At 40.7% G+C, this 13,444-nt stretch overlaps 1 protein-coding gene across 6 annotated transcripts in view; it reads left to right on the top strand.

Annotated features, from left to right (window-relative positions):
• The window catches only part of LDLRAD3 (low density lipoprotein receptor class A domain containing 3), a 106,486-nt gene that overhangs the window by 51,347 nt on the left and 41,695 nt on the right, over positions 1-13,444 (top strand). For 4 of the 6 annotated variants that reach the window (XM_064714810.1, XM_064714809.1, XM_064714811.1 and 1 more), the window contains exons 3-4: positions 1,035-1,160; positions 3,579-3,713. In XM_064714810.1, coding sequence (XP_064570880.1) covers positions 1,035-1,160; positions 3,579-3,713 — 261 coding nt within the window. Of the gene's footprint in view, positions 1-1,034; positions 1,183-3,578; positions 3,714-13,444 lie in introns of all 6 variants that reach the window. The other 2 variants (XM_064714808.1, XM_064714807.1) reach the window with 1 other exon arrangement.

Here is a 13,444-nt window from a genome sequence, read left to right as displayed (position 1 = left end):
TTGTGGTTTAAAACAATTTATATGCACTCCGTTGAGTGATGGATTTGCTACAGCTGTACTTAGTAGCTAATCCTGGAAGAGAGGATTCCTTCCAAATTAATGCTGTTTATTCCTGTTAGATATGCTTTTTTTGGTCTGTACACTGATAGTACCTGACTTTGTCCTGGCTTTGTAAAACTGGGCAGCTTGGTGTATTGATGTGCCTTAGGGCCACATTAAAAAACTTGCCCCTTGCTGTGGTACCTGTGAGTTGTAAGCATGTCTTAGATTTGGAGTAGGAGTAGGAAACATTTGCTTAAAAGGCCAACAAGCTCTGAATCTTGCTTCTTTCCTGATGTTCTCCCATCAGTGGTGTTACCACATTGCAGCATACACACCTTCCTGCAGGGACTGCCTTTGCTTTAGAGTGGACTGTCCAAAGTCTTCAGTGTCCTGTGGTGTGGTCTATCAAGTAAAAAGATAATTTTAAAAAGAAAAAATGTAACCATTTGTCTTGTAAAATTGCTTTTTTTGTTGGGAGTTGTTTTGTTCTAAGCTGGTGATGTGATACCACAGTACTTAACTGGTGCTTGCCTTGAGCATCATGGTGGAACCTGTCTGCATTACTATGGCTGAGGGCAGTGTTTCTTGCTATGAAAAGTGGCTGTGCAGTAAAGTAAAAAATGCATAGCACTTGAGATCATCGTGAGATGCTGTAATCACGTGTTAAACACGTTTTGATACTGTTGTTAGTATTTAATGTTTTATAAATAACCATGCTGTGCAACATGAGATACAGTGGTTGTTTTGCACTTAGTTTTATATCAATCATGTTGAATAAAGGCAGTGTTATTTGTGTTTGCAGGCTGAAAAATATTTTTATGAGGGTCTCTTGTGTTTCTTAGTCTTACAAAGACGCTAATTTGCTTGTAAGGCACCTAACATCGGTGCCAACAGCACTACATAGAGCACCCTTAACTGTGCTGCTACAATAGGATCTCTAGCCATTGTAAATTGTTTTCCTCATCTCTGCCCACTTCTGTCTCTTCTCACAGCAAAAGCCAAATCCAAATGTGGTGCCACGTTCTTCCCCTGCGCCAGCGGGATCCACTGCATCATTGGCCGCTTCCGGTGCAATGGCTTCGAGGACTGTCCCGACGGCAGCGATGAGGAGAACTGCAGTAAGTGGGAGCCTGCTTGCAAGTGAGGGCACTGCTGCTTATTTCAACTAATTGATGCTACTTAGAAAGGAAACATTCAGTAGCCTTCTGTTTCTGAGTCATATATTCTCCCTGTCATTTACAACCCAGACAATCCTTGGTTTTTCACTTCATGAAAATGAGTCTGCCTTTTTTTTTTTGTAGGTCCATCTCAGTCTTGCTTTGTATATGATGCCTGTGTGTTACTCCAAGCCCCTGAAATTAGTTTTAAGCTGCATGTTTGCTTTGAACATGTTCTCTGTACTCAGATGTAACTCAGATTGGACAAATATTAAATATAATTTGAGTTGTTCCATTTTTATTTGCTTGTTTCATGTCACTGAAGAATATGATGTATTTGGTCATCAGTGCATCTGGGTTTCTCTGTTTATACGTGTTCTCAAGCAACAAAAAAAAGCATATAATGGTATATTTAGTGAAACAGGTTCTTGGAAGGAGAGGCAGATTCTTGAAGCCAGACATGCCTGCCAATGTGCAGCAGCAGGGAAGTTGTAGCAGAGAGGTGATCTGAAGTACTGCTTGTTTTGGGCTAAACCCTCTGCATGTGGCTACACAGATCCATTTGTATCTGTAAGTCTAGCAGGGATATAGCAGAGCAGTAGGGAGATGTTATGTTGAATCCAGCAGCTCTTCTGTTACTATCAAGAGCTGGTAAAAGCATGGGTCTCTAGGTGAAAGCCTGCAGCAAAATACTTGCTCATTCTCCTGTCAGAGGCATGCTGAGGTTTTGTTTTCAATGACTTTTAAAGGTCAGGAGGAGGACAACAGACAGCAGCTTTCAAAGATAACAAAAGGGGCAATCTTTAGCATGATCTGTCACTGTCTGCTTGTGGAGGACTTGCCTTTCTTGTTGGTGGTTGGTGTGCTTCCACAGCCTGACCCTCTCAAGGTGGCATCTGTAGTTGTCCTGGAGAGTCTGGTTTGGGCCCTTCAAGGACTGTGTGGCTGTGGCAAAGAGTCAGTATTTCTGAGGAGAAAGTGAAGCCAGAGAAGCATTGAAGGCTAGGGAAATTACTCTCAGTTACGTTTGAACACGTGGACTAAAAATAAAATTTGACAAAAGTGCTTTGAATATCCCTAAGGTGGTGGACTGACAAGTGGCAAGTCTCAACTGAAAGTGCACCAGCTTATGGAGTTCATTAGGAATGACACAATTTCCTTTGAGCTTGTAATGTGTAGCTCTAATGGGACCTTAAAGCTGATGATAACATGCTACTGATCTCTCCATTATTCTACGCCAGTGAGGCACTTGGTGTTTTTTAGCATGTCTAAATGTCGAGTTACTGCTTATGAAGAGGATCAACCATTTAGATTCTGAGGTGACTTCAAAAATCAATGTGGTATGCAAGCGTGCAGGAGTTTCAAACCAAAGGAGTTTTAGCATGTTTGTGCTAAACAAGCTTTTGGGGAACTGGAGAAATTGGGAGTGTTTGTTATTTTTCCTGCAGGTTATATGCAGGACAGATTTTAAAGTTGTATTTATTTATTTATTGTTTAAAAAAATCTTTAAATTTAGCTTTTACTTTAAAGCCAAAAAAGTGGAAGCCAGTTAGTATTTGGAAACAAATCCCCTTTGTCATTGTGGTAGAGAAGCCGCTTGAAGTAGACAGGGCATCTAAGCAGCCTTTTTAAAATTTTCAGTTGAAAAGTTACATTCTATTTCAGTCACCCCATTACCAAAAAATGTTTGGAGTTCAGAGAAGAGTGCCAAAAAGTATTAAAGGACAGAGATTGATTTATGAGTAGATATTAAAACCAGCTAAATTATGCATATCTCAGCTAAGTGATGACTGTGTTGAAGAATATGGTTGTATATGACATATATGAGGGGTGTAAACATTGTTCCTTAAAAAGAAGTTGAAATTTAAGCAGTGAGAGGCTGAGAGATTTCAATATCGCTGTTATATCAATTCAAAATAGTGAGGAGAATGGAGAAGAGAATCAGAGGTAAATAAACCACTGCCTGGCAGTTCTCAGTCAAAATTGTTGTCTTAAAATAGGAAACTTCAGCTAAACTGAGCCTTCTGTAATGGGAATCAACAGGCAGTATTTATGGTAGGCAGTTCTACCGTCCATATGTCTTCAGTGTGAGCAAATGTGGAACAGTGATCATGATTGGGCTCTCATGAAAATGAACAGAAGGCTTATCACAACTGTGGGTGGGCTAAATCTCTGCTAATTGTGATGAATCTTGCATAAATTAGAAGTTTCAGCTCTCCCTGGTTAGAGAGCCAGGGCTGGTTTGATTGCCAAGTTACTCCCACATACCCATGGAATTGACCAGCTGTTGAGTTGTGACCTCTAGCTGATGCTTATCAGCTATTTAACTGCTGGAGCAAGAGAATTCCTAATGAAAGGTCTCACTTTCTCTTTTTGCAGCAGCAAATCCCTTGCTTTGCTCTACTGCCCGATTCCACTGTAAAAATGGTCTTTGCATTGATAAAAGCTTTGTGTGCGACAGTCAAAATAACTGCCAAGACAACAGCGATGAAGAAAGCTGTGAAAGCCCTCAAGGTAGGCACGGGGGTTTTATTCTCCTCTGCAATATTATACCAGCTCAACACAGAACAGGCTCAGCAGCAAAGACGATTCTGTTGGCTTGCTCTGTGTTGGCTAGCGCTGCAGATAGTGAGAGAGAAATGTGGAGAGAGTGTGCACATGCATACATTGCATTCTCAGTGCTCAGAAGAGTGGTATCTTTTTCTGGTTAGTAAAAATAACACTTTTGCAGGAAGCATTTGTAATCTGTAATCCAGTGCTCACTGAAGTTGCTGGGAATCCATTTAGTCCTTCTGGGAGATGGATTGGACCTGGGGGGAGGTTGATAGTAAAACCTGAGTTGGAAGTGAATCTGTCTGTTTACCGGATGAGTAAATCTTGTGTATGCTTAAAGCTTTAGATCTTCGTTGCTCAGTTACCTTCTGAAAGATCTTTAACTGCAGGACATGTCTACAATGAAAGCATTTATTCTTACCCTTCTCCTGAAGACAGGGAAGCAAATTTTTATTTGAAAATTTTTGTTTATTGAGTCTTGGGAGAATCTTAAAACACAGTGACATTTTTATTCTTTTTAATCTATCATATAAGTCTACAGGTAGTGTTTCTCAGTTTTGTTTTCTGTAACTTAATACCCACAGTATTTTATAAAACAAGAAGTATGTATGAATGACTTGAGGTTAACAAACAGTGCATATTGGGCATCTGTTGCTAAACATTTTAATGTCTGAGTTACTACCAAGAAGCTGGAGTAGAAAAAATGTCGGAGATGGTGAATATTTTCAGGGGAGATGTGGTGTGCTTCAGCCTGTAGAAAGCAGGACAGATGAAGAGAGATAAAGCAGCATATGAAGGACGTTGTAATTAGTGAAAATGAAGGACAATTACTTTACTATCTACTTGCACTGATGTATTAGTCCTTTGTGGAAAATAAAATAATCCTGAGCTTAAGATGCTGATAAAAATAATTCTGAGCTGACAAATATTATTGACAACTCACAGAGGAAGAGGAAAAACATACAAAAGCAATGGTAACAAAACAGGGGCTTATAGCAGTGGTGTGTGACAGACTCTTCTGTGTCACACCTCTGCTTAACCTATGAGCTCTTTTCTTGGCTCCACATGTAAAGGTTGGAGGGGTCACCTTGCTAACTCTTCTGGGAGCTGAGCTACATCACAGCCTGGGAATGTAGCTGTGCTCGGAGCAGAGCCTTGGAGAGGGGCTGGCCTGCCCCTGCTCTGTCGGGAGCAGAATGAAAGGGCTGCCAAGGGCCTAGCACGTGCCCAGGGCTGGGCTGTTCTTCACTACAGCTCTAAGGCAGCCTAATCACATTCATATGGGTGGTAAGGTTTCTTTTGCTTTCTTCTTCTTTTTTTTTTTTTTTTATTTTGGCTTCTGAAGCTTAAAACAGCAGTGCTATTCTCTTAGATTGGGATGACTGCTTCCTCTGCAGATTAATTGGCTGGATTGCCTCCAGGTTGTTTGTTGTCATGACAATCTGCTTTTGGAACTGACAGTCAGGCTCAAGAGAAGAAAAGAGCTGTATTTCATGAAGCTGTTACTTTTGTCTTCATATTTGGTCCTTCTGGAAATGTTAGACTAGTAAGAGGGTAAGCAAAGTAATTCTTTCTGATTATATGTGTGAAAGAGACCCAAACAAGGAAGAAGAAACTCTCTCCATTAGGACAAGAACAGCCATGGTTGTGGGCTAGTTTAAAAAACAAATGGTCAAAGTATGGGGTTGGGAATGAGGCGTTCCCAAAGTGAAATGCTGGCTGTGGGGAACCTGTGTAATTGGCTTTTCCCTTTGGCAGCTCAGCCTCCCTGAATTGCTGTTTCACCATCTGTAAGTGGCCAGTGTGTGGCTACCTGTCTTTCAAAGCTAGGATTAAAACAGTGTGATGTGTTCAACTTTCCATCTGAATATAAATGACGGTTCCCTCTGGAGCTTGCAGCTATGAGTATGTCTGTCCTGGCTTGCAAACACAGCAACTACTTTGTGTTAATTGGGAATTAGATGCTACTGTGGACAGTCCTTAATTTCTCACAATTCTTTCTACAGCAGATCTAATTACTGTAATTACAATGTGTTCGTGTTCACACAGTACTGAAGTATCCTGGTCATTAACTACAACTCAAGTGCCATGGGTACTTAGGGACAGAGCAAGGCAAATCTGTAGGGTGTTATAAAATGAAGATAGAGGGGTTTCTTCCCACTGGCTGTGTTATGTCAAATGTGGTAGCTTTAGTTCAGTGTAATTGAGTGTAATCTGACATATGAGATTGTCCTTGTGTGCTGTTTTTCTGTCTGTAAATGTGTTGATTTAGAAGTCACTAAGCTTCTGAACCACTGCATGATAGTGTCGTTATCACCGTTTAACAGATGGGGAAGAGAGGGCATAGATCAGCTAAAGGAAATGCTCCCGGAGTGCCATCCTGGCTGGTAGGAATAGAGCTTTAGCCGTGCTTGTCTGCTTCAGGGGCATGCCATTAGACTTAATCAATGTTTGCAAACTGTTTTGAGATACTATGACAACATGGGAAATAGAAGTGTGAATTATTAATTGCTACTTTGCTCTCCTTCTGCTCTTGGGTATACTGACAAGCTTTTTAAATTATCACCTCTTCCTGCTCTTCCATGAACTTCAAAGGCTCCTTTATCCTGCTGTCATTAGCAGAGCTCCAGTAGTGTATCAGTTTGGTTTGTGTCAGATACTCCTCCGTGCGTAAGGATCCTTTCAGTCAAGAAGAGTCACTCTGCAGACAGGGAAAATGGGAATGTGGCCTCCTACTGAAAAAGTACTGACCCAGCTTTGACATGGAACACTTCAAAATGTGCCATCCTCGATGAATAACAGCTTTGCTAGCATGCTGCAATTTGAGATGAACCTGAAGACGTGCATTTAAAGATTAATTTTAGTCACAAATAAGAGCAGATTCATTTGACAGGAAGGAGGGCCCCATGATTTAGTTGTGAAAATGAGAAGAAGATCAAATTTTGGAGGATGTTCCTGTCCTCTTTTCTCCTTAACACTTGTAACTGAGTGTTGTGTGTTTTACAAAGGTCTGTGTGTCATGAGGAATGCGTCAGATTAAAAAGTGCCAATTTAGCAGCAAGTCAAAGAATTCTTCTCTAATTCCTCACAGAAGTTATCTGTAGCTCTTGTCACTGTCATGATGAACTTCAGAGAAATTCTTTTAATCCCACTCCAGCTATACTTTGGTCATCTCAGTTTTCCTGCAGTGAAGTAGCATGGCACAATATTTCCCTTAATCTGGAATGTGATATATTCATCAAAGTATGTGTTTGAGTTTTGGGATTGGATGGAAGTTATAATTGCTTGGATTATCCACACCAATCAAATACATGAATTACTTTAGAACTGTTCTTTCTAGGGTTTTACTCCAGGTTTAACAAAACCAGCAGTGATTAGAAATTTCTGCTCCTGTTCTGTGGTTTTTTTATCTCAATTCAGAGGCAAGTTTCTCTCCCCGACACACTTTTCTCCTATGCCTCTGTTTAGCTGACAGTGTTAATCTTAATCATTCCTAGCATCTACTCTGGGTGTACTCCTCAGGCCTGTCTGTTGCTGGGGGGATTTCCTGTTCTGTGACAGGCATCCACTCAATTCTGGAAGGAATTACTCCTTTTCAGTATCTTCCAACAACCATATAAATTTGTTCAGCTCTAGGACTGTGTTTAATTTATTCTCTTAATTAGTTTGGGGTTTTTTTAATCTAAATGTGTCCTCACGGTGGTTCTTTTCCTCCATTTTGTACTTTTAGTTTAGAAGACTTCAATGCTAACAAAAGCATACTGGGTAGTTTAATTCAAACCCATTTTTCTTTCACAGCCCTTATTTTTTCTCCATCTAAGTTGCTAAATACCTTTACTAGCTATAACCCCGTTGCCTAGGAAAGGGAGTTTTATTGCTGCTAGTCTGTATTCACTCTGTCTGCTGCTGTAAAGAGAGGCTCTTGACTTAAGTTATATTCCTGAAATTCTAGCTCTGCAGTTGTTTGTAAACAGTACTATTGTGGTCAACTTATAAACCAAATGTTTTGCAAGTGTTCAGAAGTTAATTCTTGTTCTATTTAGTAATGTCCACTGCTGTCCCATGTGGATACTTCCTACTTCTATTTTTTGTGTATCTTTTCATTGAATTTGCATTATGATTTTTATATACTCCAGTATTCTAAAACAGATTTAGAAGCATACATAGTTTTAGAAGTCTCTGTTCTTTTCTCTGGGGCATTTATAAATAAACTGCTTATATAAAACTTGTAGTAAAAAGTAAAAAATCTGACCTGAATAAGAGGAAAATCATTCAAAATTATGACTTCCTAAAATGAATCTTTAAGTGATTATATGAATTCTGTGATGATAATTTCTGTGGATTAAGTTATAGGCAAAGCTGGAAGTGGACTGGCTGTAGAAGTAAACACCAAGGCCATTACTACTGTTTGCATGATTGAGTCACAATGCAAAGTGGGTTTTAGAACTGACAGCTGAGTGGAACACATGTACTCTAAATTTCAATGAAATACCCCAAAACCTAGTTTATGAAGCACAGATAGCTCCCAGAACACCCTGCTCTGTATGGAGCTTGTAAACAGGCTTTTGCACATGATAAATTAAAATTCTGAAATTCCCAAATGCTATGGTATCACTTAGACATCCCAAGGCTTTGTAGTCTGATCCTGTCTGTATTCAGAGTTTTATTGAGTCTCTGACTCATTATTGTCTCAGTCTGTAAACTGAAGCTCAAGTTGCAATTATTGTGCATAATCTTAGCCCAGATTCAGCCTGCAGCAGGAATTTAATACACAGAGGCAGACTGAATAGAAGCAGAAGCATAAAGAAGGACACAAATAAAATGTCACCAAATGTTCTATTAAATGAAGGCTTTGCCTGACCATATTTAGCTCTCTAATATCCTTCTTTTGTAATATTTACTAATAGGAATTATTTTGTTAGCTGTGAATTTTTTCTTTCGTATGTTTCTCCATTCTCTGACTCCATGCTTCCTCTTCTTTCCCTTTTTTTCTCCTCAAAAGATTATTTATTTGAGAGGGTTCTTGTCATGGAAAAAATGTATCCATCTATTTGGGACTAACATGGGGTCTAACAGGTAGGGTGAGCTAATGGAGGCAGGTGTTCATGTGGCTGGTACTGACCTTTCAGGTGATGGGCGAGTTCATCTCTGTTAATTTTGACTGCATGTGGACTCTGTGGTCTGTGCTGCCTCCCAGGGCCGGCTGTCATTTGTAAAATGGATTGTTGATCACTTGATAAGAACAGCTGATAATAACCAACTGTAGATGGGTCCAGACTCATTCAGAAACATGCTATCTTCTGAGTTGGATTGAGAGAGGAACTCTTACTTCTCTGTGCATGGAGGCTTTGGAATTAAAGCAGTTTAAAATAGATGTGGGGACCTCAGGGAGAGGTCCAGACAACTGGTACAAGTGGATTTGAGCTTCTATGCCTCTCAGCTCCCTGAGCTTGTGAGTATGACAAGGTTTTGTTGCAGAACAGGTAAATGTAGATGAGGAATAGTCTCCTTGTAGACCAGCATGTTGCTTCTACAGGCCTGTCATTTTGGCAGAGTAATAAAAGACATGCTGCCAAAATGTTAAGCTGCCCCTGCTTGGAGCACAGATGCTCTATTAAGAGCATCTGTGATGTGACAATAGACAAGCAATGACTTCAAGTCTTCAAATGGGCAACAAACGTACTTTAAAAGGTGTTTCTAGATGTGGGAGGTGTCCAGACTCTCTACTTAATCTCCTGCTCAGCTCACCTTTGATGACTTCAAGTCAGATTTACCAGCAGATGATGACTTGGCTACTGTAAAAATCAGTTTTATGATCTAGATCAAATCTTGGATGGGTTGTTGTGTCACTGGGAGTCACCATGTTTACCAACAGCTTTATTAGAGATAATGGGGAAGAAGAATAGGATCTGGCAACAATCACCTTGACCTGAAAGCAATTCTCTGAAGATAGTAAGGATGGAGAAGTACCATGGTGCTTCCAGCTTGTGTTAAGTATGTTCTTTAGACAGGTATACTTCAAAATGCCTTCCCTCAAGGCACACCTTACTCCCATCATGGGAGTGCTGGTCTCACTGGAATGCCTCACTGGACTTCTATTGTAATACCATGATTTTTAATTTTGGTTGGTTGGGTTTTTTGTTGCTGGAATTGAAATTGCAGTTCTCAGGCTACCTGAAAAAACAGGAGGTGCAGGGATACTTGTCTTTCATCAAGTGGCTGATGAGAAGACATGGGAACTGAATCTGAGAAGGCATGGGGTCTTCTCACGTGTGCAGAGATGAAATGTGAGCTCTGAATGCTTGTGTCCAGATATTCTTACCTTCACTTTGTGGCATTTATGTCTAATTAAAAGTTCCCAAAAGAGGTGATGACATGGATATTCAGTTTCATTGCCTGTGCTTCAGAACTTCAAAAACAGGCTATAAAATGTTGAGGAAGACAAGTGTGAAATAAAGGGCATTCTTTTTCCCCATTGATCTTGAGGCTCATTAAATTCTCTTGAGATCTCGTTAGTAAAAATAAATTCCTGTGAAATACGTTTTCCACAAGTTTATAACGTTATGTTGGTGTTTGAAATACACTGTATGTATTGGCATGTCATGCCATGCCCTGGCTGCTGAATTGGATTAACTTTTCATTATGTCAATGTGATCTAATGGTGCAAAAGGCTCCTGTTGCTGGACTCTCGGTGCCAGACCCAAGTCTTTTTGCTGCCACTGGGGGAAATCCAAATAAAAGGCACAGATGTTAATCTTTGACTTGCTGTGAAACAAAATCAGTTCCAAAATCACCAGGTAAGGTGACCAAATGTGTTTTCTATAGTTGCTGTAGAAAATGATTATAGCATTTGTATTTAAAATGAAACCTTCTGTTGTTGCAGTTTCAGTACAGGGGCAACCTGTTTTTTGTTGGAAAACGGGAGTTGTCATAGCAAACATTTGTCATGGAAGAGCCTCCACAAAGGTTTCCTGGGTTAAGTACTGGAGAGACACTCTCAGTAGCAGAGTGGGAGTTGGCTTGGCTGTGTCTTGTCTCATGTTCTAACCCTCATTCATCACTGGCCTGCCCCAGCCTGTAATTCTACTTTCAAGCCCAGCTGGGAGCTGGTCTGCATGGCTCTCCCACCAGGTCTGGCCCCATCAACCCTGCACTTTTAGTTAAACCTTGCTGTTTAGCCTGATTAGTGGCATTAATCTCTGGTAGTAATAATGCTTTAGCCTAAATCTACCTTTGAGACCTGTGTGCATTAAGCAGGTCAGCAAAAAGTGTGAGGTTAATTTATGCTTAAGTGCTTGTTAATCTTGGTCTGGCATTGTCATGTGTGTAACCACTGGTTAGAAATGATTTCCCAAGATGAACTACTGAGGAAGGTGGCTGCATTCAGCAGTTTGCACTGGGACTTAGGCAGAGAGTACCACTGTCCCTTTCTTTCTTTTTAGAAGTTGGACTGTGTTCTTTCTGCAGCAATTTTTTTCTGGAATTGGCAAGAAGACCAGTTTTGTTGCATATACCTGGGAGGGAGGGGTGGGGAACAGATCTCAGCTACTTGAGTGTGTCCAATTTTGGGGTAGTTTTTTAGGTTTTGGTTGGTTTTTTCCACTTGCAGCTGCCAACAGTAAAGTTGGAAGGTGTGGCTCCTAAAATGTCAGGCTACAACTCTATCCCCAGCAGTAACTAGTTTTGCATGTGGTTAAAATCTGTATATTTTCACTACTTCAGTTATATCTAGGAATAATTTGTGGCATATGAGCTCTGGCAGAGCTTGTATTTTTGTTCTTATACAAAGCTAAAGCCACAAGCAGAGCCAACATGGCCAGAGTAAAAGGGTCTCCATTCAGACTGCGTAGCAGTTTAGTACATAGCCAATTGTGTGATTGACCTAAAGCGATGTGTTTTCAGTGTAGACAATCCCCTAGAGCAGGGTTACCGAGCTCTGCTGAGAAGTTTTACTGACATTTGCTCAACAACAAGGTCAGTGGCTCCAGGTTAGCCAGATTCCTTTAGCTGGAATCTGTGCTGCTGCAATGCATTTGGTTTGTAGGGAGGAGAGCAGGTAGAAATGCAGAATTGTCCCTAGAAGTGCAAGTGATCCTATGAGTGCAGGACCTCAACAGACCTTGGCAGTTTGTGTCTATTACTTTGAGAAATCCTTGGTTAGGGTAATTCCTGTTTTTCTCTAAATGGCTTCACTTCACTGTGCTAGCATAGCTGCAGTTTTATTCTGCCTTACAGAAAACATGATTTTATATGATCCTATAGTTTGGGAACTCAGCACATCGCTCTGGATGTCCAGAGTTACCGAGACAACCCTTGGGGGGGCTTGGAAATCCTGGAATGTTGCTAGAAGTGCCTGGTGGTTGGATTTTGACCCTTCAAGGGATGTGCCACCTGTTTGAGGACGAGAGAGTCACTTGGGAATGAATGGTATAAGAATGAAGTATTTACAGGGTGAAATATAGATTTTGGGATTTTGGTAGAGGGGGGTTATGGAGACAAGATGAAGGGGATCAGGGCGTCTTGTCCTCCTTTCTTCTTCTTGTCATCCATTTTCTGTAGTGATGTTGGCGCTTTGGGATTGGTCCTTGGTGAAGGTGCACTTGCTAATATGGGTGAAAGGTATTGGGAAATAAAGGTAAATATGATGTGCGTAGTTTTTAGTATAAAAATAGACAACCGCCCAGTAGGAGGTGAGAGTGCCCTTGGCTGCCTTGCTGGTCAGACCTCTGTTGGGCTGAAAGAAAATTTTGTAGAAAAGAAATAATAAACAATTCAAAGGCTGAAAATCTGAAGAGTCCAGACTCATCCTTTGAAGCGCGGGCTGTCCCAAGGCCATCCTACGCGTGACCGTGCAGAGATGAACAGCCAGAGCGGTCACTATAGGAGAAATAACGGTATGGAAAACTGAATTGTGGGGGATACCAAATGACTGAGGTGATATTAATGTCAAAGTGTATCTACCAGGTCTTACTGATCTTCATGCCCACTCCTTCCACATGCTGGTCCCAGCCAGGTCAATGGAAGCATTAACTTTCTGCAGCTGAAGGCATTTGTTTCTTTATTGTAGATCACACTTAAGTTGCCATGCCAGTGTGCTGTATTCACTGGAGCACACATTGCTTGAGGATGGCTTTAAAGCCCAAGCCAGTTGCCAGCTGGCATTGCAGAGAAAGGTATTTCCTACTGGCTGGTCTAAAACTACCAAATGAAACTTGAGGAGTAAGTGGATTATGATTAAAAAGGAAGTTTCTTGCCAGGCTTTAGATTAAGCTGAGATTCATCCTCAACCAAGCATTTCAGTACCTGTAAATGTGTGAAGGATGAGGCTGTTGAATTCTAGATTTTCCTTCTCTGTTGCTCTTGCATTCAGACTTGTGTCCCAAACTCTGATCAAGCTTCCTAGCAAAGCTGGGAACTGTAGTGGATTTTCTTCAGCCTGCTGAAAATTGTGAAGTGATGAGAGACATCACACCAGTATTTAGTGTTCATGCTGCTCCCCGAGCTTGGCAAAGTAACTCATGCTCCCATCTCACGTTACCAGATTTTTGGTGCTAATTTGCTGTAAAGCATTGTGTTTAAAAATCCATATTTATGAGGGATGTTAAAACATAAAGTAATTATATGGTTTTCAATTATATAAACATCAACATGCAATGCAAATTAGAAGCTGAATAATTAATTTTATGTTTATT

Source organism: Zonotrichia leucophrys, chromosome 5 (genome assembly GCF_028769735.1).
Source record: "Zonotrichia leucophrys gambelii isolate GWCS_2022_RI chromosome 5, RI_Zleu_2.0, whole genome shotgun sequence".
NCBI classification, from domain to species: Eukaryota; Metazoa; Chordata; class Aves; order Passeriformes; family Passerellidae; genus Zonotrichia; species Zonotrichia leucophrys.
The sequence above is the reverse complement of the archived record's forward strand: the minus strand, read 5'-3'. Positions and strand labels throughout refer to the sequence as shown.